The sequence below is a fragment of a genome, unplaced genomic scaffold (genome assembly GCF_019419815.1).
Source record: "Pyrus x bretschneideri cultivar Hongxiangsu unplaced genomic scaffold, Pyrus_bretschneideri_v1 Contig24, whole genome shotgun sequence".
Lineage (NCBI taxonomy): Eukaryota > Viridiplantae > Streptophyta > Magnoliopsida > Rosales > Rosaceae > Pyrus > Pyrus x bretschneideri.
Genome location: NW_025999546.1, coordinates 4526904 through 4549028, shown reverse-complemented (window position 1 = coordinate 4549028; position 22125 = coordinate 4526904). Strand labels below are relative to the sequence as shown.

General features: G+C 35.6%; 1 protein-coding gene across 4 annotated transcripts; it reads left to right on the top strand.

Moving 5' to 3' along the window:
* Positions 1-1392: 1392 nt before the first annotated feature.
* Positions 1393-19383, top strand: LOC103957642 (DNA polymerase delta catalytic subunit). 4 transcript variants are annotated; one of them, XR_007259116.1, is made up of 31 exons: positions 1393-1633; positions 1761-2061; positions 2152-2262; positions 2536-2642; positions 2743-2902; positions 3231-3423; positions 3541-3676; positions 3801-3938; positions 4719-4796; positions 5308-5399; positions 6675-6741; positions 6855-6926; positions 7997-8083; positions 9499-9618; positions 9708-9806; positions 11017-11124; positions 11248-11343; positions 11509-11574; positions 11746-11802; positions 11909-11996; positions 12080-12159; positions 13352-13465; positions 14165-14279; positions 14361-14533; positions 15093-15164; positions 17340-17414; positions 17501-17590; positions 17753-17880; positions 18105-18226; positions 18356-18429; positions 18529-18596. XR_007259116.1 is itself a non-coding variant. In XM_048586322.1 (31 exons), exons 2-31 carry the CDS (start codon positions 1806-1808, stop codon positions 18880-18882), a joined length of 3228 nt encoding a protein of 1075 aa, XP_048442279.1. In that variant the 5' UTR covers positions 1395-1633; positions 1761-1805; the 3' UTR covers positions 18883-19383. The 4 variants fall into 4 exon arrangements, 2 of the variants coding, with proteins under 2 accessions (XP_048442279.1, XP_048442277.1); XR_007259115.1 differs by having other exon boundaries at positions 1395-1633; positions 17720-17880; XM_048586322.1 differs by lacking the exon at positions 18105-18226 and adding an exon at positions 18795-19383 and having other exon boundaries at positions 1395-1633; positions 18529-18616.
* Positions 19384-22125: the final 2742 nt, after the last annotated feature.

Below are 22125 nucleotides of genomic sequence, written 5' to 3'. Positions count from 1 at the left end.
CTTTAAAGACCACAGAAAGTGCAGGACTCCCATTCGAAATGATGAGAAAACAGTTTCCAGTGAAATTGAGTTTTGCACTAACTATAAATAAATCACAAGGGCAAACAATACCAAATGTGGGTATTTATCTACTAGATCACGTATTCAGTCATGGACAATTGTATGTGGCTTTATCAAGAGGAGTTTCAGCATCTACAACAAAAGTTTTGGTAAAGAAAGGAGAGTTACACGGTAATGAAGGAGTCTTCACAAGAAATGTTGTGTACAAAGATATTTTGCTTCCCTCGAATTCAACATGAGGTTACATTCTTTCTTTTAATGTTTAATTCCCTTTTTCAACTTTTAATGCAATTCAATTACAAATAATGCTAATATTTGATTTTAACCAAACGCATTAAATTTTCAATAGGACGGAACGATATGAGTTCATGATATGTTTTGCTGTCAAGTGTATCAAGGTCAATTAAATTTCTTGGATTGTTTTTATACTTTTTATTTAACTTTTAGTTGCAACTAAGTTATAAGGATCTTCTCTGTTATTTATTACTTTTTTTTTTTTTTAAATATTCTAGACAAAATACTTTAAATTCCGCCTGTATTATTAGAGATGATAATCACCTTTATTTTATGTTTCTATACTTTGAACCAATCCTCGCATATAACTACATCTAAAATGTGTAAGTTGCGTGTCGTGATTTAAAAAATAGTCTTTCGCACGTGCTTGAGAACATCGTAATAGGCATTGCTGTGTGTGAGAGAGTATCCACATTAACAACTTCAAATTTATTGCTTCCAATTAGGTGCAGTCATCATCTAGATTTCATCCCTCACCTCCGTACTTGGTATCATAGTTTCTAAAGCATATACATTGACAACCACAATGGAACAAAACTAACACAATACACATTTAGGGGCGCGTAGCGTCCGTGATGCAAAAATGTCTCTCGCACGCACGTTAGTGCGTGCAGAGAGGCTAGTGTTTTATAATCCATGAAATACTGTGACGTTTTATTTTTTTTTAATTTCTTTTGTTTTGCCAATGAGTACTATGATATAATGTTATTCTTTTCTACTTGTAAGTATAAGATTTTATGTTCGAATCTCGTGGATGACTAATTCGATATCAAATTAGGTTGCCCATTGTGTGGCTTAACCGAAAGCCACTACGAGTGGATGATGAATTCGATACCAAATTAGGTTGCCTATTGTGTGACTTAACCGAACTCCTTTGCCCATAGTGTAAAAATATCGATGTATTAAAATAAAAATTTTCTTTTGTGTTTGATTCTGGAATTTACTGCAAAACTTTGGGCCTAACAGTTCTAACGCCTTGGGCCTCCAATGACTAGAAGTCCATCATTCTCTGGGGCCTATCTTCGTCGGCGAACCCAAACGACGCGCCAAAGAAGACTGCGCCGGCGACGAAAAAAAGGAAACCGGTACTCAGACGCAGAAGGTCGAGACTAAGGCGTAGCGGCATCCCAAACGCCGTCGTTCTCGCCCAGTTCGATCCCGCATCCGTTTCTCTCCAATCAGCTGGGATTGCTCCAATTCCCAATCAGATGTGGGTGAGAGAGACCATTTGGTTTTCTTAGGCAAAAATCGAACTTTCTGATCAGAATTGCAATTTCAGGTCAGTTTTTCGACTGGGTTTTTTCAGAATTCAATTTTCTCATCTGGTTTTTTCAGAATTCGTTTTAGCTACATGCCTACTTTTTGTCGAATCATGAAAAAGTATGTGCTTTCTGGTTATTTTGCAGGGATTTTAGCGTCATTAGTACATTAGGAAATCCAAAGCAAAGGCGATGAACAAAGGCATAAGCAGAAAACGGCCAGCGCCGCCACAACCGGCGGCGAACCCAGCCAAGCAGCAGGCCACGTCCCCAGAAGAAGAAGAAGAATTCGTAGACGAGGACGTCTTCCTCGACGAAACCCTTTTCGAGACTGAAGACGACCTTGTTCTCCGCGACATCGAGCAGCGCCAGTCCATCGCTTCCCGCCTCACCAAGTGGGCCCGCCCGCCTCTCTCCCATGCCTACACTTCCGCCTCCCGAAGCGTCGGTCTGTCAGCCTTTTCCAATTTTGCTCCATTCTCTATTTTTATTTTTAGAACTTGTTAAAATCTCTTTCTTTCCTTGTTGTGTGTTGTAGCTTTTCAGCAATTGGAGATTGATTATGTAATTGGAGAGAGCCATAGAGAATTGCTACCTAATTGGTCCGGGTCTGCTGCCATTATCCGAATTTTTGGGGTTACAAAGGAAGGTTAGCTTGTGCTCCTAATTTCTTTTAGGGTTATTATTCTGCTGTGAAAATGTGAAAATGTTTGGTTGGTGACTGAGAAACCTGAATAAAACTGTAATTTTGTATTACTATAGGATCAGCATTGTTGTTTCGGTCAAGCATGTTGGTTATTTGTTCTCAGAAATGCAACTTTTTACCAAGTATTCTATGTTGCTTCATGGGAATCAAATGTGCTACTAAACTAAACTAAGTTAATGCATTTTCTGACTCTGATAAGTTGTTGCATCATCCTAGGACATAGTGTTTGCTGCCATGTTCATGGATTTGAGCCATATTTCTATATCAACGGTTTCCCCGGAATGGGCCCTGACGATATATCCAGGTTTCATCAAATTCTTGAGGTATTGTTTTGACTTTATTTCTTGAGCAGCTCAGATGTCTTTGTTTTTGTTATTGCATTACTTTAATTGGTTATGTCTTTTGTGTTTGGTAATTCAATAGGGGAGGATGGGGGAGGTCAACAGGAACAGCAAGGTACCAAAATTCATTCGCCGTATTGAAATGGTGCAGAAGAGGAGTATCATGTATTACCAGCAACAGGATTCTGAACCCTTTCTCAAAATTGTTGTTGCTTTGCCAACAATGGTGGCCAGCTGCCGGGGTAAATTCAGTTTCACTAACATTTGATAACATGTAGGATCTGAATTACTTTCTAGATTGAAACACCTACATGCAGGGAAATGCATTTTATGGGTGATTACCACATATATTTCTTTGACGATAATTGTTCTCCAACTTCTTTCATGTCTTTCTTTGTGTATCATTGTACTGATCCAAATTACTCTTTGTAAGGACTATATTTGGAGGAGTGCTCATATTGTGTCTTGCACCTTGCATGTCAATGTGTACTGCAATGTTTCCAACTTTCCATCATGTGCCTTATGCCTAATAATGGTTTATTCCTCTTCTATGCTTTCCCAAACTGCCAGGCATTCTTGAAAAGGGCATACAAATTGATGGCCTTGGTATGAAGAAATTCATGACATATGACAGCAATGTTCTTTTTGCTCTTCGTTTCATGATTGATTGCAACATAGTTGGTGGAAATTGGATTGAGGTCCCTGCTGGTAAATATAAGACAACTAAGCCTTTGTCTTACTGCCAGTTAGAGTTCCATTGCCTGTATCCTTACACATTCAAGGAACTATCTGGGGTTTGGTGAACAATTTAATGAATGCCATTTACATTATGAGCTATTTCGTACTTGGTTTATCTTTCCTTGACAAACCATTTTCTTAGATATTTAGACTTGATCAGCCATACTCCAGAAGGGGAATTTTCGAAGATGGCTCCATTTCGCATATTGAGCTTTGATATTGAGTGTGCTGGCCGTAAAGGTCATTTTCCTGAGCCTACCCATGATCCTGTTATCCAGGTTCAGTTCTTTTCATTCTGAGTATCTGAAATAAAATGTCAAGTGATTTTCATGTTGCATGGTAAATATTTTATTTTTAAAGAACTGTTTCTGAAACGAATTGCTTTTTTTCTTCATTTTATAGGTGGCCAACCTAGTTACTATGCAGGGAGAGAACCAACCATTTATACGGAACGTCATGACTCTTAAGTCGTGCGCTCCAATAGTTGGTGTTGATGTGATGCCTTTCGATACAGAAAGGGAAGTCTTGCTGGCTTGGAGGGTAATATTATTGAACCCAAATATTCTTCTTTACTTAAAATAGAAAGGGGAAAGAAACCTTGTAATTTTGATGCAACACTATTGTTAATTGACTAAAATGTATTTTTCTTTTGGGCTAACTACATTTTACACCCTTTAAGTTTGATAAGCTAAAAACACAATCCGTTTTATGTTTGTACTCATTACAAAGTCCCTATATCCAGTCATCTGATATCATCCTACTTGCATACCATGTGATCCTTTTCATTTTTTCTGTAGATTTTATGTCATCATTACCTTCATGTCTCTAACTCAATTGTATCTGTGTCCAAATTTTTTTGTCTAATTTGTTCTTTAGTGCTTTTGATTTTTTCATCTGTGGCCATTCATAATGACAGATTTATGAAATTTTTTTGAATATGTTGTGCCAAATATCTCCAATCATCTATCAAGACAATATGTAATTCATTTTCTTCAGTAGGGACATTATTAATAAAAAGAAATTATACCAGAGGGTAAGAGCCGTCTTTAAAAATGTAGATTACTAGATGCATCTCTACCTAAAAGGAATACTAATTAGAGTAGAAGCAAAGAACTAAGAGCGTCTCCAACGGAGATGTCAATGGATTTTTTAGGCGTTTTCTATTTTCTCTGCATGAAGATTTAGATGCTAACCTAATTACTAGGCTACTGCCATTCACATGTTATGCACAAAAAGGTGTGTCAATCTCATAGAAAGTAAATCTAATTGCCATCATTCTTTATGCCTTGCTAATGTTGAATAATAAAACTCTGCTTGCAGGATTTAATCCGCGAGGTGGATCCAGATGTCATAATTGGATATAACATCTGCAAATTTGATTTGCCATATCTCATTCAGGTAACTGGAACATTTCATTTTTGTTTTCCATTTGATTTAACATGGTATACATTCTCTAGTTTGTTGTACCAATTCGTGTCAAGTTCTGTTAACTATGTATCAATTTATGCCCATTTTGTGGAAATGGGATATCAATTCGGACTTGTTTCACTTTTTTGTCAAATTCATGTACCCTATCTTTATTTATTTATTTATTTTTATAATGTCTGTTGACACAAACATGATAAAATTTAATTTTGGGCCAAAAATCCAAACATAACACAATATCTCATGCCAATTTCATATTTGTGTCATGATTTGGTTATGTGTCCTCAAAATTTCACTCCTAAACGAAGAGGTGTTTCCCGGATTAACTTATCCACTCCTTTGGGGTAGAATGCTAACTTCTCTGTGCAACATCGTATTTTTAGCATAAAGGGTTGCGCCTCCATGGTGCTTTGACAGATCTCTATTCACTGACAAGAAAAAAAAATGTTGCAATAATTTGTTGCCCTTGTTTTCTGGTTTTCAGAGAGCTGAGACCTTGGGAATTGCTGAATTTCCGATACTTGGCCGCATAAAAAACAGCAGGGTTCGGGTCAAAGACACTACTTTTTCTTCAAGGTAATAAGTTATAAACTGTTACTAGACTTTATATTGTATCCTTTTTCTATTGTTGTTGTGCCAATGTGGACCTTATTTTATGATGTTTTTGCGTTGTTTCTCTATTGTATAATTGAGTTAATTTTAACAACTTGTATGCGGGTTGAATTAACAATCCATCCACAGAGTGACTTAGGCTGTGAATATTAGCTTAGTTAATTAACACACTTCTGCTTCTTTGCTATATTTATTTTCACTGCTATATAATGCGTTCTGCCGTTTTGATTTATTCTTTTTGTTGAAAAGAAACAAATTTTATTGCAGTAAACAATTAAATTGCACCAGGAGTGGACAAGATGGCCACAACTTCATAAGAAAAAGCATAAGAAAAATGATAGAAGTAGTAAGTGTTCTCAAACACTAAGACATAAGCAATAAGTGTTTCTAACTTAGTTTCTCAAACTCATCTCTTGCAAAAGAATGCAAGCGTGCCACAACTTCAGTGGGTAGAAAGTAATAGACGGATATTTATGAATGCAAGAGATGAGATGACTGGTTCTTTGTAAGAGAGGGTTTGATGTTGGGCTTCTCTTTGGGCATTGATGTCCTTGGAGTTCAGGGAGAGCTTGTTTTTCTGTTATTTTCGAACTTGAATGCTGTCATTTCTTAATTCATGTTGTTTTGTCTTGAATGCAATTTTAGTTGATTTGGGTAGGTTGCTGATGGTTTTGGTTTTGGTTTTGTTTTTTTCCATTTGACGACATCTTGTCATCGGTATTGTGTCACTGCTCTTTATTGATAAATTCTTGTTTCTAATCACAACAAACAAAAGAAGTTTTTGCACATTGCAATTCAAGTTTCAACATTATATTTGTGCTGGTGGCGGTGGAACATTGTCTTCATCCTATGATATGTTATACAATGTAACGGCTTAGAATTTCTCAAAGTTTCACAAAAAGTTTGTGTGTTTTTCAATTAATCTGTTATATTTTTTTTGTCAATCTTTTTTGATATACCTCTTGCTATTACATGCAGTAGGATTAAATTCTTCGCGTCTCTCTGGGCTTCTTTGTTTAACAGTTTAATGATGTTCCTTTGAGTTTAATTGTTTTGTATTGGTCTATTTGTTCTGGTCTAAGGGTGGGTGTTTCTTCTGTCCTTTGGTTGGTCTATTGGTTTTCTCTATTGTCCTTTTTTCTGTTTCTTGGACTTCTTGGTTCATCTTGCTTTGTACTTCTTTATGCTTTTAAGTAAAATTCTAGTTTGTTATAAAAAGGTATAATATTGGTAATACAGGCAGTACGGAACCAGGGAAAGTAAAGAAGTAACAGTTGAAGGGAGGGTTCAATTTGATTTACTCCAGGTATTATCTGTCTTCTTGCTCAATTTACCCTGTTACTGGTCCGTGAGATTTGTTCCTCAGCTAGAGATTCAATAAATGTTCATGTAGATTTCTGTTGTCTTCCTTACTTGTAGGCTATGCAACGAGATTACAAATTAAGTTCTTATTCATTGAATTCTGTCTCAGCGCACTTTCTCTCTGAGCAGGTGAGGTTTTGATATATTTCTTGTGCATATATTCAATTGCCCTTTTCCACTGCTTTTATTAAAAATCAAATTTAGCCCAGAAGTAATTTTTTGGTGTGGTTGCCTGGTAATATAATTATAGACATTTTTATTTAGCAACATCGAGAAAAGAGGTACTTGCTGCTTTTTTTCTTTCTTGATACTTGTTTTTCTTCGGAATTTCCAAAACATGGTTCGATTGCACTCAAAGACCTATGTTTTTCTCTGGAATTCCTAAAACATGGTTCGATTACACTCAAATACCCTTTTTTTGGTCGGACACTAAAAGGCCCTTTTATGTCCCCAATAAATTGTTTTCCTTGATTATTGTAATGGAAACTATTGTTGGCACTCTGACCATCTAATTGTGCAAGTGAAACTTTCTATTTTTAGAATTTAGAGAGAAAAATACACTTATAGGTAGTGCAAAGTGAGACTTTTGGAGTGCCAATAATAATTCCTATTTTAATATACATTGGGATCTGTAAAATATTTGATTTGAGAAAATCATTGATAGAAAATTATATGACATGTTCTTGTGCATCACTTGCTATTACATATGATAGTTACCTCCTATTCTATATGCGGGCAAATGTAATTACATTAGGTACTAAATCTCTGGAAAATTCTTCTAGGAACATTACTGAGAGATATCTCGTCAAACATGAAATCCACCAACTTTCTTTGCTGGGTAAAGTTATTCTCGTCAGTAATGCTTCCTTTGTTTCTCTTGTTTCCTGACTTCCTGGCCCACTTTTGCTCTTTTATATTCTATGAGGACATCCAAGCGTTAAACCTTGCTAAATTTATTTATTTATTTGTTAAAATATCTTCTGTCTTTGGCCCATTCTTGTTGGTTTCCAGGAATGAATGGAATAGACTTCTTAGTTCTGAGTTTGTAACTGTCAATTAATTTTCTTGTTTTATCTTTAGCTCATATAGCTGCCATAAAAAAAATCATCCAATAGTCTCTTCGTTTGATCTTTAATTGAACGGGGGAAGGAATGAGTCTTCATCGTTAATATATTGCAACTTTTTTGAATCATGTGCAGAAAGAGGATGTCCACCATTCAATTATATCTGATCTACAGAATGGGAATGCGGAAACTAGGAGGCGACTTGCTGTATATTGTCTGAAAGTACGTATTTGATTATTTTGATTCTTCCAACTTATCTTCCTTATATAATCTTCACGAGTAGTCCTTTTATACAGTATAAGAAGGTTGCAGAAAAGTTACATCTGTACCTGTTGTTTGTTATTGTGATGAACCTTGTAATGAAAGTAATACCTGAGATTGTTTGGTATTTTACCTTCTTTGGTACAGAGTTTAGTTTGTGGTAATAGAAAAATAGTGATGTAATTGCATGTCAAATCAGAGGCCAAGCCCTTATATTTTATGAGAATATTTATGGCATCGGTAAAGGTGTTAATGGACACTAATGTCTAACACTCTGTTTCAAGCTGGAGCAAATACGTCCAAGTTGAGCTTGCCTAAAGAAGCACGGGAAGGACAGTTGAAAGGATTTTGAAACATATCAGCTTGCCTAAAGAAGCTCGATTTGATTTTTTCTCTCATGTTGACTGTATCCTAAGAAAACATAAAGGTAGAGCTGTTATCACAATATGATGCAGAAGAGTGTCATTAAAAATCCCAGAGTCATGGCATGAGACGCAGCCTCTGTTGCCTGTTTGTCAGAGAAGCATAAACTATCAGGGAAGGGGAAGAAAACTATAAGACTTTATGGGCATGTATAATTTTGGCTGTGTTATGGGTAATCTGGACGGAAAGAATAGGATGGTTTTTGGAGATTTTGTAGGTAACAGCAGAGGTGTTATGGGAGAAACTTCGTTTCTGGTCTTCATTGGCTTCGGTGTTGTCAGATTTAATGATTTGTCATTTTCATATATTTGGCTTGATTGGAAAGCTGCTGTCAGTTATATCTTAGTTTTCTTTTTAGGGGTCTTTTATTATTGTTTCACTGTTTGTTCTTGAGTTTTTGTGGACTTATAGTCCAGTTCTGTATTTTTTGAGGCAGCCTCAATTGGATAGATACTAAGCTTGCACATAAAGCTTTCTTAGGGCCCATGCTTTCTGAACAATAAGATGCTTGTTAGGCTCTATTCCGACACAATTAGTTTAGATAATCATTATAGTTAGTTTATCAATTACGATTGAATGTAATTGTCATTTAGTTGGACAGTATAAAAAAGAAGACAAGCAAAAGTTTTGAGAAAGGTAGCAGATATTTTTTTTCTTCATCATGACGTAGAATGGGGGTTTTCTGGCTTTTGCATCTCATACGGAGAGGGCACACAGAAAGGAATAATGGAAATGGAATTAGTGAATATGAAACATATAAACCATTTATTGCCTATTCTCGGTATCCTGATCATAGTTCTCATAGATTTGTTGCACACTGTATCATACTTTTTCTGTATTCCGTTCCATATATGCCTAATATTGACAAGAATATTAACAGTTAAACTTCAAATAAAAGACAATCATGTGCAAGTTATGTGGCACAAGTAATCAACTTTGATGTTTCATTGCAGGATGCCTACCTCCCACAAAGGCTTTTAGACAAACTGATGTATATTTACAATTATGTAGAGATGGCTAGAGTGACAGGTGTTCCAATGTCATTTCTTCTTTCCAGAGGACAGAGCATCAAGGTTAGTTTTGAGAATGAATACCTGCGAAGAGCACAATAGTTCAGCTGTGAAGAGGTTCAATGCATCAATGAAACCATTTTTTTTTTCAGGTACTTTCGCAGCTTCTTAGGAAGGCAAAGCAAAAGAACCTGCTTATTCCATATGTCAAAAAGGCTGGATCTGAGCAAGGAACGTATGAAGGTGCCACTGTAAGTTCACGAATGCTTAATATGTCATTATCACGGTTGTTGTTAATTAACTGCATTTCTCTTGACAAAGTGGGTCAGGGGTGGGGAAGGTTTTTGACGTTTATGATCTGGTCTTATACTGAGTTTTCTTGTCGTCAAATTGTTTATAAACATTCTGCCTGGTTGTATAAATATAACTGCTGGGCTGGTGTTTCAGCCTATAAAGTATAGTTTTGTTTGCATGCATGTATGGTGGCTGCCCAAAACTTTAGAGTTGGATCCTAAATCTAGCATCCATTAAGACGTTCTGTACCCTAATTAAGTAACACTGTTGAAAAAATAGATCAAAACTAACAAAAATATCTTGAAAACTCGCAGCTAGTTGATGGAGCTAAAATAATAAAATTAATTCCTGGCAGGTTGCCCGTCCCTGATGTAGGACAGGTGAGAAGGGTTGGGCTAAAAATCACAAAACTCTGATTTTAAGGGCTTACAAAGTAGCACCTTTTATAGGCTAATGGGTAAATGAATCTGGAAAGATCCACAACAATATGCTTTGAAATTCGAAAGTTGTACTTTTTGACATACAGAGAAACTCAAAGACAGTGAACCTGGACATGTATGTGTAAATTTCTGTTGTTATATAAGAAACTAGAAAGATATTCACTTGTTAAACTTTTGAACTAGGCTCCTGCATCAATCCCCCTTTTCCACGTTGACCTGCTCCTCGTCTGGACTTTAAAAAACTCTGGACGTCCTGCACTGAGAAATTTTTTTGTATATATATTTATTATCTAAATACTTAGAAAGCGAGTTTCAGTTAATTTTCCAATTTTAGTTTTGAGTTGAGCATAGATGCCTAGGGTGAACATTAGTTACATCATTATAACATTTATACTCGTACTACAACAAGCATTGTTGTTAAAATTGTTTTATATTTAACAGTAATTGATAACAATACAACATATTAATCCTTTGTCAATCTACAGTTCCCTCCCACTGTTTGAACCTAGAGCCAATTTCTTGATTGGTTATAAAGCGGAAGATATTCAGAAGAATGTTATGTGCTGTAACACAGTACATAACTTGCGCATTATAACCTGGAACTTATTATTTCGGATTTTTCTCTCTTTGTGTATTTGATGCTTTTGGTTTGTTCCTTAAACTGGCTTTGAATGGCATGAGACATCAGATTCATATGGGCTTTGATATTCATCGTTTAGAAATCCAGGTTTTGGAAGCAGAGGCAGGATTCTATGAAAAGCCAATTGCCACTTTGGATTTTGCATCTTTATATCCATCAATCATGATGGCCTATAATCTATGCTATTGCACTTTGGTAAGTCTCCTGACAGTTTTTCTATAATCTGCCCTTTCTGTATTTTGATTTCTTAATCTAACATCAAAGAAGCTCATAGTGAGAAACTTTGGCCAAAATGGTAATCCCTTTTTCTATGTGAAGGTGACACCTGAAGATGTCCACAAACACAATATCCCTCCAGAATGTGTCAACAAAACTCCATCTGGAGAAACATTTGTTAAATCCAATTTGCAGAAGGTCATCTTTATTTTATGTTCCTCTATGTTGCATTTTCTGTTTTTTTTATTCGACAAAGATTCCTAGTTTTGAATTTTTTTTTATTTAATTATCTGTATGACATATAATTACTTCATCTCATCAAGTAAATCATTTACATTAATAAGATTTTAATATGCTTTCCAGGGAATACTTCCTGAAATTCTTGAAGAATTATTAGCTGCTCGGAAGAGAGCAAAAGCGGATTTGAAGGTACATTACTTTTACTATGTATTCAATGGCTTTTGCCAACTGTTTTGGAAAGAAAAAAAATGTGGGATGACATATTATTTGGTTACAAGCTTACAAATCACTTCTTTTGTGCATGCAATTTTATGAACTACCATTAATTTTTTTTGGGCTAATATCATTTTATTGTTCTAGGAAGCAAAAGATCCACTTGAGAAGGCAGTGCTTGATGGGCGACAATTGGCCTTAAAGGTATTTTCTGAACTATTACATTCACATTATCTTTATTGAATAGTTTGCAACTAATAGTATGCATGTATTTACATATAAGTATACATTCATTTGTCCCTTAATCCAGGTAAGTGCCAATTCTGTATATGGGTTTACTGGAGCTACTGTAGGCCAATTACCATGTTTAGAGATATCATCAAGTGTCACCAGCTATGGTACGTTTCAAACAGAATTGTTATAATGCATTGAACTTGTTGAGATGTGCCTGATATTAATGTTATGTGGTTGTTCTGTAAAGGTCGACAGATGATTGAGCACACAAAGAACCTTGTAAAAGACAAATTTACCACCCTTAAGGGCTATGAACACAATGCTGAGGTATGCCTGCTCAGATTTTCTCGGTAATTGGTTTGTAATTGTTCGAGCCTACGTTAATTTACTATAGTATTGTTCTTCCTTGGTCTTCTTTACTGCTTCTCCTGCACGGGTTTCTTCTCATAGTGTATAATATAAACTATGTGGTAGGACTCTTATTTAGCCAATCAATTAAAGCTATACGTTAACATTAACTCTTTTTTTCTTTTTGATATCATATGAGCTAGGACTCTCATAGTGTAGGCCCATTCATGACAATCCATATGGAGGCTCTTTCCTTCGTTGCTTCTATTTTGGGTCTGCAAGCCCTATTGGGGGTGGTTTAGTTGCCTTTCCAGATTGGATGGAAGGTCTCTTTTGTTCTTTTATTGTGTGCTATTGGATTTTTCAAGTGGGTTTGGTTGGGTTGAGCTAAAGGGGTCTTGTATGTGTGACCTTTTCTAGATAGGGTAGTCACTGAATTTATAGTATTTCGAGGCTTTAGACTAAAGACTGATGAACGTTTTTAAGCACCTTTTTTTTTTTTTTTTCGTTATTATGTATTTTTATGTATTTGTCTTGGCATGTCATGATCTGTGTTTCCGGTGGAAAATGTTGCTGGACTTCCGTTCCTTTTATTTAAACTTCAAATTAGTTCTGATAAATCTTTTGTTATGAAATCAAGTCAAATGATCTCATAAACGAATAAAATTTTAATTTAAAAATAAAAAAAATGTCAAATGCTCATCTTTCTGGGGTTTTTGGCTTTGAAATTGTATTTTGTGGGAAAGTAGCAGGAGGATATATTATTTTTGAGTTGGTTAACTAACCTTGGCTTGGTCACTGTTTCTATTTTCGGTCTTTTTGGTGTTTAACGTCGGTCTTTATTGAAGTTCTATGCTCCCTTATCATCTTATAATCTTCATCACGTTTCAAGTAACGGCACAAAAATTACAAATTAATTTTACAGTATGAAGTATGAACATATGATGTCAAGAAAAAAAAGAGTGAATACTCTATGGGCATTTGAGAAAATAAATCTCATTTTGTTCAGATGATTATATACGCTTCACATTTCTAGTGCTACATGTTTACTATTTATGCATTAATAAATTTATCGAATTGCTGTTTCTTCTCATGTATGATGTCAATGATTCTTCCTTTTTATACTGCCTTTATCCTACTTTAATAATTTGACACTAAAATATTACTTTAGGTTATATACGGGGACACAGACTCAGTAATGGTGCAATTCGGGGTTCCCACTGTTGAAGCAGCAATGAACTTGGGGAGAGAAGCTGCTGAATACATAAGTGGAACTTTCATAAAAGTAGGAGTTGATGCCACTTGATTTCCTGTTTAGTTGGTTTCTTAAAGTCATGTGTCTTTGTTTGCTCTTTAGTATAATAGTGCTAAACTAGAGATTCCTGATGAACCTCTAATACACATGCATGCACAGAAAGTTCTTTGCAACATTTAATAAATACTTTCAAGCCGGAATGAAGGAAGGTGACTAGAGAAAATCAAAGTTGATTAATATGGTGTTTATCTAGATTATAGACTTCACATACTAATCTTTTGGTGAAATGATTTGAATGATATATATGTGAGATTATAGAGAAAGAGGGTATTGATGTGCCATAAACTAATTTTTTTTCACACAAGTGTTACTGCAAATAATGGGGATAACAAAGCTGAAACCTTATTAAGTAGACTACTTCTTGTCAATTGTATTTGTTTGTGGTGAAAAGGAGGGCAAAATGGGAGGGGTGAGGTTAATGCCCCTTTCACTAAAGCTGTAATGCCCTACAGATTTTGTTTGGTTCTTTCGTTATCTTTTGTGTAGGGTAATTTTTATAATGGTTATTTAGCTATAAGACTGTTACCATGAACGTGACATGATTAGTAATTTGTCCTTTGATGCTTATTTTGTTCTGTAATTTGTTGAGCTGATCTTTTACCATTCTTTGATTTTAATTCGCTATCTGGGTTTTTTATTATTATTTTTTATTTTTTTTTTATCATGAAGCCTATCAAACTCGAATTTGAGAAGGTTTATTATCCATATCTTCTGATAAGCAAGAAGAGATATGCTGGTTTATTGTGGACAAATCCTGGCAAGTTTGACAAAATGGACACTAAAGGTTAGTCAGAATCTCTCAACCCCTTTATCATCTTCTAATGTTTTGTGTGTGTGTCACTTATTTTGTATCCATTGATGACAGGAATCGAAACTGTACGAAGAGACAATTGCTTATTGGTCAAAAACCTGGTAAATGAATGCCTGCACAAAATATTGATTGACAGAGATATTCCTGGGGCAATCCAGTATGTCAAGAATACCATCTCAGATCTTCTCATGAATCGCATGGATTTGTCGCTTTTGGTTATCACTAAGGTTGGAATATTTACTTGTTAAAATAGTGCCCTAGCTGTCATTGCTTTGTGCCTTAGCTTCTTGCCCAACTCTGGAGGTGTCAAATGGGCCGCGGCATGCTGGCCCAACCCATTTACAGAGGGGCAATTCATGCGCTCTGTGCCTTGCCTATGCTGACATCAATTTTATAATCATATCGTATTTATGCCATGACAAATAGCCAAGACCGGGTGTGGTACTGGATGTTAGACTTTTGGTTTGGTGTTTGGAGTTTATATTGGATTCTACTTTTGTTATGATTGAATATTCAACTGTGTTTGAAAAAATGATTTTTCTTGTTGAGTATATTTGTTTTCAAAGAAAAACAATATTGAGTGTACCGCTCCAAGTTTACGCCTATATTTTGTTTCCTTCTTTGCTTATTTTGTACTAGCATTGTGGTGCCTGATGAGCTAAGAAACTTCAGTTCAGGCCTGACCATTTACTTGTGTCATGCTTGTGCCAGTCCGGTGAATTTTATTCTCTTTTAGAGTAAATTTATAATGAAAGTTAACCTGGTACATTCAAAACAATTTTGTAGGGTCTTACAAAAACCGGGGATGATTATGGAGTAAAGGCAGCTCATGTTGAACTTGCTGAACGTATGCGCAAGGTATGCAGCATTGACGTAATTTGCTTTAAATTTCTTGTTTCCTTCTTGTAAAAGAAATGCTTCTAGGAAAAAAAACCTTAAGAACAATGTTTGTTGCTTTCATTGATTGCATGCAGTTGGCATAAAATTTAATTGTTTCAGTATTTTGGGGTGGAAGCCTCCCATTTTTTTGCCCAAGGTAGTACATTTTAACTTACCTTGTCTGGTGGCAAATTCAAATGAGTCAGTTACTATGATCTCTGTTACTCTGAAAAGAGGATCATTCACATGTGGAATTGGTTGAAATTTATGAATTGGCATACTAGTTTTAAATCAAATTTTGTTTTTAGCAGTTTTAGTTGGTGGATTTCTTATCCACTTTTGTAATCCTCTGTTATTGGTTTTTATGGAGTTGTGGGTATGTGGCTACAACCAGATATTGTACCAATATCTATTTGCTTGCTCCAGCTTGAAATCCGATTGAAATTCAAGAGTTTTAATGATGTTTCAAGTCTCAAATGCGTTTTGAAGGTAGTTATTGAACTATGCTCTATCAAAGAAAGATATGAGAGAGAGTTTCCTCTTTTCCGAAACCAAGAACAAAATGAAAACTTATATGACGGGTATGCCACGAGAAATATCCCAAGACACCCATGGCTTAAATAAAATTCCTCAATGAATCGAAGAAATAAGTTTTAGCCTACCTGCTTGATAAGTTGACTACGTATATGAATGAGTCTACCTCCTCTAGAGAGACACCCCTTTCTCCACCTGGCCACACGTTTCCTGACTTTTCTGCTTCAGGATTCCATAAGCTGAAAGAACTCATAATTAACCAAGAATCCCAACCAATTAGAAGAGATGATGAGGAGGGGCACATGCGTCCATGATTTTATTTTCTTTTTGCTATTGGGAAGTGTTATTGGCACTCCAAAAATCTCTATCTACACTCCTCACAAGTGTATTTTTCTTTCCAAATATAGAAAGTTTGGAGTGTAGAATGAGATTTTTGGAGTGCCAATAACAATTCCCTTGCTATTTTCTTCGACATATATGCATAGGCAGTTGCAAGAATACTCGTTTATTAAACAATCATCCCTAGTTACCAAATTCTTGTTTCCCTTTAGATATTTGTTTTGTGTCTCTCGTAGAGGAAATGTCGAGCTTATTACCCTTATTTGTCACGTATGGAGCTTGTTAGCGGTGTTATAATCTAAAGGGGGAGGCAAAAGTCTAACCCTTGTATAAAAATGTAAACCTAGATTGAATCATCTTGTGATTCTTTACAGGTCTAATCGTAGATTGAACACGAAGTTGTCTGTTTATTATTATTTTTTAATGAAATTCTATAACACATACTAGACTAGGGGAACAAGGTGTCCACCAACGAGATGATACTCATAGAAAACAAATCCATGCTACATCTTTGATATTGTAAGACATTGTCATACAACTCTGAAAATCACCGTAGCTCCACCAATCTGAATAAATTTACAGTAAATGAAGATACCTTTCTTTTTTCTTGGTTAAGAAAATGAGAGTTGCCTGAAGGCTAGAAAGAGAAACACACAAAGATGTTTCAAACTTGTCTCTTTCCTAAGTGTTATCTTCATCCCCACTATAATTCCAATAAATTTTTCTATTTGTCGCAACCTGAATTACCCAATAAACCGGTAGTACTGTAAAACTGCACAAAATTCTTGCCCTCTACTAGAAGACATATAGTTATTACAAATTATGTTTGAGGGGTAACCCAGTTAACCCCTGCAATCTCAACCAGCCACCTACACAGCCCCAAAGCATGTGCACAAGATTACACCTCCTTTTTTTCACAAAATTCCGGTAAGGAGACGGACGAACAGGGTCTTCTTTCTACATAATAATTAGCGTTTGCTCTGCATGAGCTATGATTGATGTCAAAAAAGTGAACCTTAGGAAGAACTCTAGGACTCCTAGTCACTTTAGTCTTTAGCAGGCTAGAACACATGAATGGATTGCTTATCACTCAGGAATGTGAACATTCTTTAAGATAAAGACTTGATTCATTTCTGTTCAACTTTGTTTAGACTAGTTATAGTTAGTTTTTCAATATATTCCCTATCTGAGTGTCCTAGTAAATTGCTCATGTCTTTGGAGTGGACTAGTAAATAAGGTACCTCATCTCTTACCTATTCTTCTTCAATTTGGCATTCACAGCGAGATGCTGCCACTGCTCCAAATGTTGGGGATCGGGTACCTTATGTCATTATTAAAGCTGCAAAAGGTGCCAAGGTAATCCTCGTGTAGAATTTTTCGTATATTTTCACTGCAAATGCTTTAGGATGGGGTATGAATATTAATGGATAGATGACAATCAGGCTTACGAGAAGTCAGAGGATCCCATCTATGTGCTTGAGAATAACATTCCCATAGATCCTCAATACTATCTTGAAAATCAAATTAGCAAGGTAAAGTTTTTGCTACTATTATTTTCATTTTGGCAAGCTAAAAGTCAGTCTAAAGTACTGCACTTTAAATACTCTATTATATAATCTATTTTATTGTCATACATGCTTCGATAAATTTTCATCATACAGCCACTTTTAAGAATTTTTGAGCCCATCTTGAAGAATGCTAGCAAGGAACTTCTCCATGGAAGTCACACAAGATCTATTTCAATCTCCACCCCAGCAAACAGTGGAATAATGAGATTTGCAAAGAAACAACTCACATGCGTTGGCTGCAAAGCTCTACTTAGGTACTACCATGTACTGATTTTGTCGTCTTTTATATGAGTACTTTTATTGTCAGGCCTGCTCAGTATGTAAACAGCACTGAACTTCCTTAAAAATGTTGTTTATCATAATACAGTTTGAATTTTAATCACAATTTCGATGAAAAACTTAGTTTGGACAGAAATTATGGTAGAAATTATCTTTGGTCACTAAGTTTCACCAAGTTAAACATGCATGGCTTAAGCAGATTGTTCGTACGAGTTGAAAGACCAGGAAAGCTATGACTTAAGTTCCAAAATATTCTTAAAATTTATAGAGGACCACCAACTTGAGAAGTTTTGAGCATGCATGGGAGGGACAATGGACAAGGTTTTAACCTAGTTTTATGGCTTTTATAAAGCTTTTATCTAACTCTAAGCAATCAAAAACTCTTTCTAGCATCTTTGAGGTTTTAGAGGGGTGAATTTGAAAAGCTTGTTTATATTTTGTTATTCTTAGCAAGGCGGACCGTACTCTTTGCTCACACTGTAAGGGAAGAGAAGCTGAACTCTATTGCAAAACAGTGGCTCATGGTATGAATCGATATCATACCTGTACATTGTGCTAATTTTTTTTTATGCATTCATTTATATTTGGACCAAAGTACTCAACTTTTTGGGATGTTGCTGCAGTGTCTGAGCTAGAGATGCTTTTTGGGCGATTATGGACGCAGTGCCAAGAGTGCCAAGGCTCTCTGCATCAAGATGTGCTCTGCACAAGGTATTGTAGTTGATGAGTTTTGAGTGATTTTTATATGTTAGGATATATTATTCTCCTGTCCTGGGGATATTTTGGGAACATATTCATCCATTTGGAGTTGGAATATGTACATTGCAAAACTCCAAATGCACAGATGCATCCTTGCTTTGTATGTAACTCTTAGTTTGTATTCTTCCAGTCGGGACTGTCCTATATTCTATAGGAGAAAGAAGGCACAGAAAGACATGGCTGAAGCTAAAGTGCAGTTAGACCGGTGGAGCTTTTGAAATTTACCCGACATTTGGATCAACCAACCAAAAATTGGAAACGCGTGTTATGGCTTTTGAACTGAGACGAAGTGAAGGCTCTCCTGTTAAGTGGAACAAGGGGACAACATTTAAAGGTATCAACATTTCCTTGTTACTGCATCGCGTTAAATAACTCAAGTGCAGTGGTTGGATCATTATTCTGCTCATATGCGGCAATTATCGACTTCCATGAGACCAAACCTCTTACCTCCAGTTGATCAAAAATTCTTCGTGCATGCCCCAAGCTACCAACAGATCAAAGTCTAGTCCATGCTTTTATGACATACGTATGAATCAGCATCCCACTTGAGATATCAAAGTTGTCCAGGTATAGACCTCTTTCTTTGGTATTGAATCAAGGGTGCGGCGAGAGAATGACACGCTGCCAATACTGTACTATAGCGAAAATCTTGTATCATATTTATCGGCCACATTTCTCAGAGATGAAAACCGCTTCGAATCGTAAGTAGACCTCTTATATGTAGTGAGAAAATTTGAAGATGGTACCTACAATATTGTATTATTGGCTATAATGAAAATAATTGCATGATGCACCCAAAAAAAAAAAAAAAAAAAACAAAAGAAAAAAGAAGAATGTAAATGCATGCATTAAACCCTATACGTTGAATCGTTAACAATGATGAATTATGCTTCGATCTTGAAAGGATAACGCAGCTCCCACTTGACATACATGCATGCTCAAAAGCGAGATGTGTATCTTACAGGTTACGAGAGAGAGAGAGAGAGAGGTGGCCTTGCTATTGTTGACAGAGAGGAGAGGTGAAATGGTTGAGAGCGAGATTTATGAGAGAGAAATAGAGATGGAAGCAAAAGTCTGAGAGTTTGTACTTGAAGCAGACCCAATTCAGCTCTTTCACAATGACCGACATGTGGACTAAAGGCGGTTTCGTAATTTAACTGTACCGAGCTGAAAATAAAACGGGTCATGAAAAACAACTTAAGAAGCAAACCAAGCTAAGTTTTAACTAGGGGTGCAATTTAAGTTGGGCCAATTCGAACATGTTCATATTTAACCTAACTTTAAATCTGAACAAGTGGGGTTTTTTTTTTAGTTATATGCCGTCCAAACCAACCCAATTTCAACCCATTCATTAATTGGGTTGAGTTGGATTAATCATTTGCTCGTCCATCCCCAACGTAACCCAACTCGACTAACCAAACCCAATCTAACAAGATTGGAATCCATATCAATTAATGCTCATACTACATCCAAGTGAGCCAAGTCAAAAAACCAACGCCCTTTCTAATAAATTTTTAATAAATTACCCTTGATAATTGCTTAAGCTTTTAGGGAATAAAAGACTTTGATCAATCAACCTATATTCGTAGTCTCTAAATCCTAAAGCTTTATAGTGGATTGATTTATGAAATTAAAGTTAGCTAGCTTTGATGCTACTTGGCTTAATTTTTTTAGGAATTCTTGGAAACTAAGTTGTCACAAGATTAAACTTGAAAAGGTTGGGCAATCCGAATCTAACCCAAGTAAATCTTAACCCAATTAAACTCGAGCCCAAATGAACCCGAATGAAACCCAACCCGAGCCCAAATTGTAAAAATTAGGTTAGAATTAGGTTGATCTTCCAACCCTGTTCTAGTTGCACCGCTGGTTTTAACTCAAAAAAATAAAAATAAACTAAGATTAAGAGAAACCAAAATTGTAGGGTCCTCTTGTTTTTGTTTTTACCCCAAATTCCAATGCATTGCAAGTCTAACTGAAACTTAGAGGGCAAACAGTCTTGGTACAACGTAATTATCAATGAAAAATCCCTTTAATTGACAACGGTTGGCCACATGGTCTATTTTTGGCCCTGCTAAACACGACCATTAGCATTGTTAAGACCGATGTGTAGTCGGTTTAAGACGCACTCACGGCCTTGTTAAAAGGATAAAAACTAAAATAGCATAAAATATTGCTTATCGTTGAGATTTCCCTTTAATTTGGGTGATACTGCCTATATGGCTGGCCAGATCTCTAAAACATGTCTTCTTTCCTTGTTTTCGGTGAAGCTTTGAAGTATACTTCTTACGGGTTTGCTTGCCTCCTAAGCAAAATACAAAATTAGAAGAGAAAGAAAGAAAACCAAGATAAGAATAGCGTTTGACAAACCCAAAAAAAAAACAAAAGAAAAAAAAGAAAAAAAAAGAAAAAGGGATAAGAATAGGGTGACAATTCCAATTGTCTTTCAAAACGTTTTTGGTCACCACTTTTATATCATTCATCAAAGAATGATTCTGGTTATCAAATAATTGAACAACCGGGAGCAATTTACTTGCGATACTTAGTTGACATTCATAAAAAGTATCTAATATCAAAATAAAATTCAAATCCAAACTCAAATGTGAATTGACTTTTTTTTTTGTTCAAAAAATCGTTAAATCCAAATGTCCACCCTAGAGTAAAGTAATCAGAATTAGGGTTTGGTTTCAGTGGCCTAATATCTCCTACCAGGCAGGTTTTTCTTTTGGGCAATTGTTCACCATTGGTTCTTAGCCCCCTATAATTTTCGTTACCGAGATACCTTTTTTTTCATTGTTCCTAAGGATTTTTGCATACTTTGCCAGGCATTCTTTATTTAATTTTCTTTCAAAACCTCATATACTGATTGCAATCGAGAGTCATGGTCAAATGGAAATTGTCCCTAAAAGCTAGAAATAGTGTATAAGCCCATGAGTAAAGCCTAACATCCAACCTCTTGCCATGCGCTAACGCGTGTGATAATTCATATTTATTTTATTTTATATAAAATATTGATTTTATAATTATTATAAAGGGAAAATTTTTAAAATGTCATATGAATTTGTTCATATTTTTCAATTTGTCATATAAATTAAAATTTTAAGCATACCAGCTTTATAAAATCATTCATTTGTCATCTCACCCTAACTCCATTAAGTTTTTCATCCAATATAAATTATGTGGCTCACACATGATTTGTGTTTAGGGTTATTTAGATCATTTTAATATCTTTTCAATAGTTTTTTTACTTTTCTTTAGTACGAACACTTAAATGTTCTATTTTGTCTTTAGGTCATATGCACCTACTACTCCATTTAGGGCACAAAATGTCAACTTGTTTCTCATTTATAGAGCCTATATGAAATTACATCTTCGTCACATACTAAAATGCAAACTCCCACTCGTGTATCATTACATATTTGGAATAACCAGAAGAGAGTGCATTGCATGATCATTTCATTGCT

Excerpts from the sequence above, each read along its gene's own strand:
- LOC103957642 (XM_048586320.1), top strand. The coding sequence starts at position 1,806 with ATGAACAAAGGCATAAGCAGAAAACGGCCAGCGCCGCCACAACCGGCG. Across the intron at positions 14,534-15,092 it reads CGCTTTTGGTTATCACTAAG|GGTCTTACAAAAACCGGGGA; the intron begins GTTGGAATATTT and ends ACAATTTTGTAG. Across the intron at positions 17,881-18,355 it reads GGCTGCAAAGCTCTACTTAG|CAAGGCGGACCGTACTCTTT; the intron begins GTACTACCATGT and ends TGTTATTCTTAG.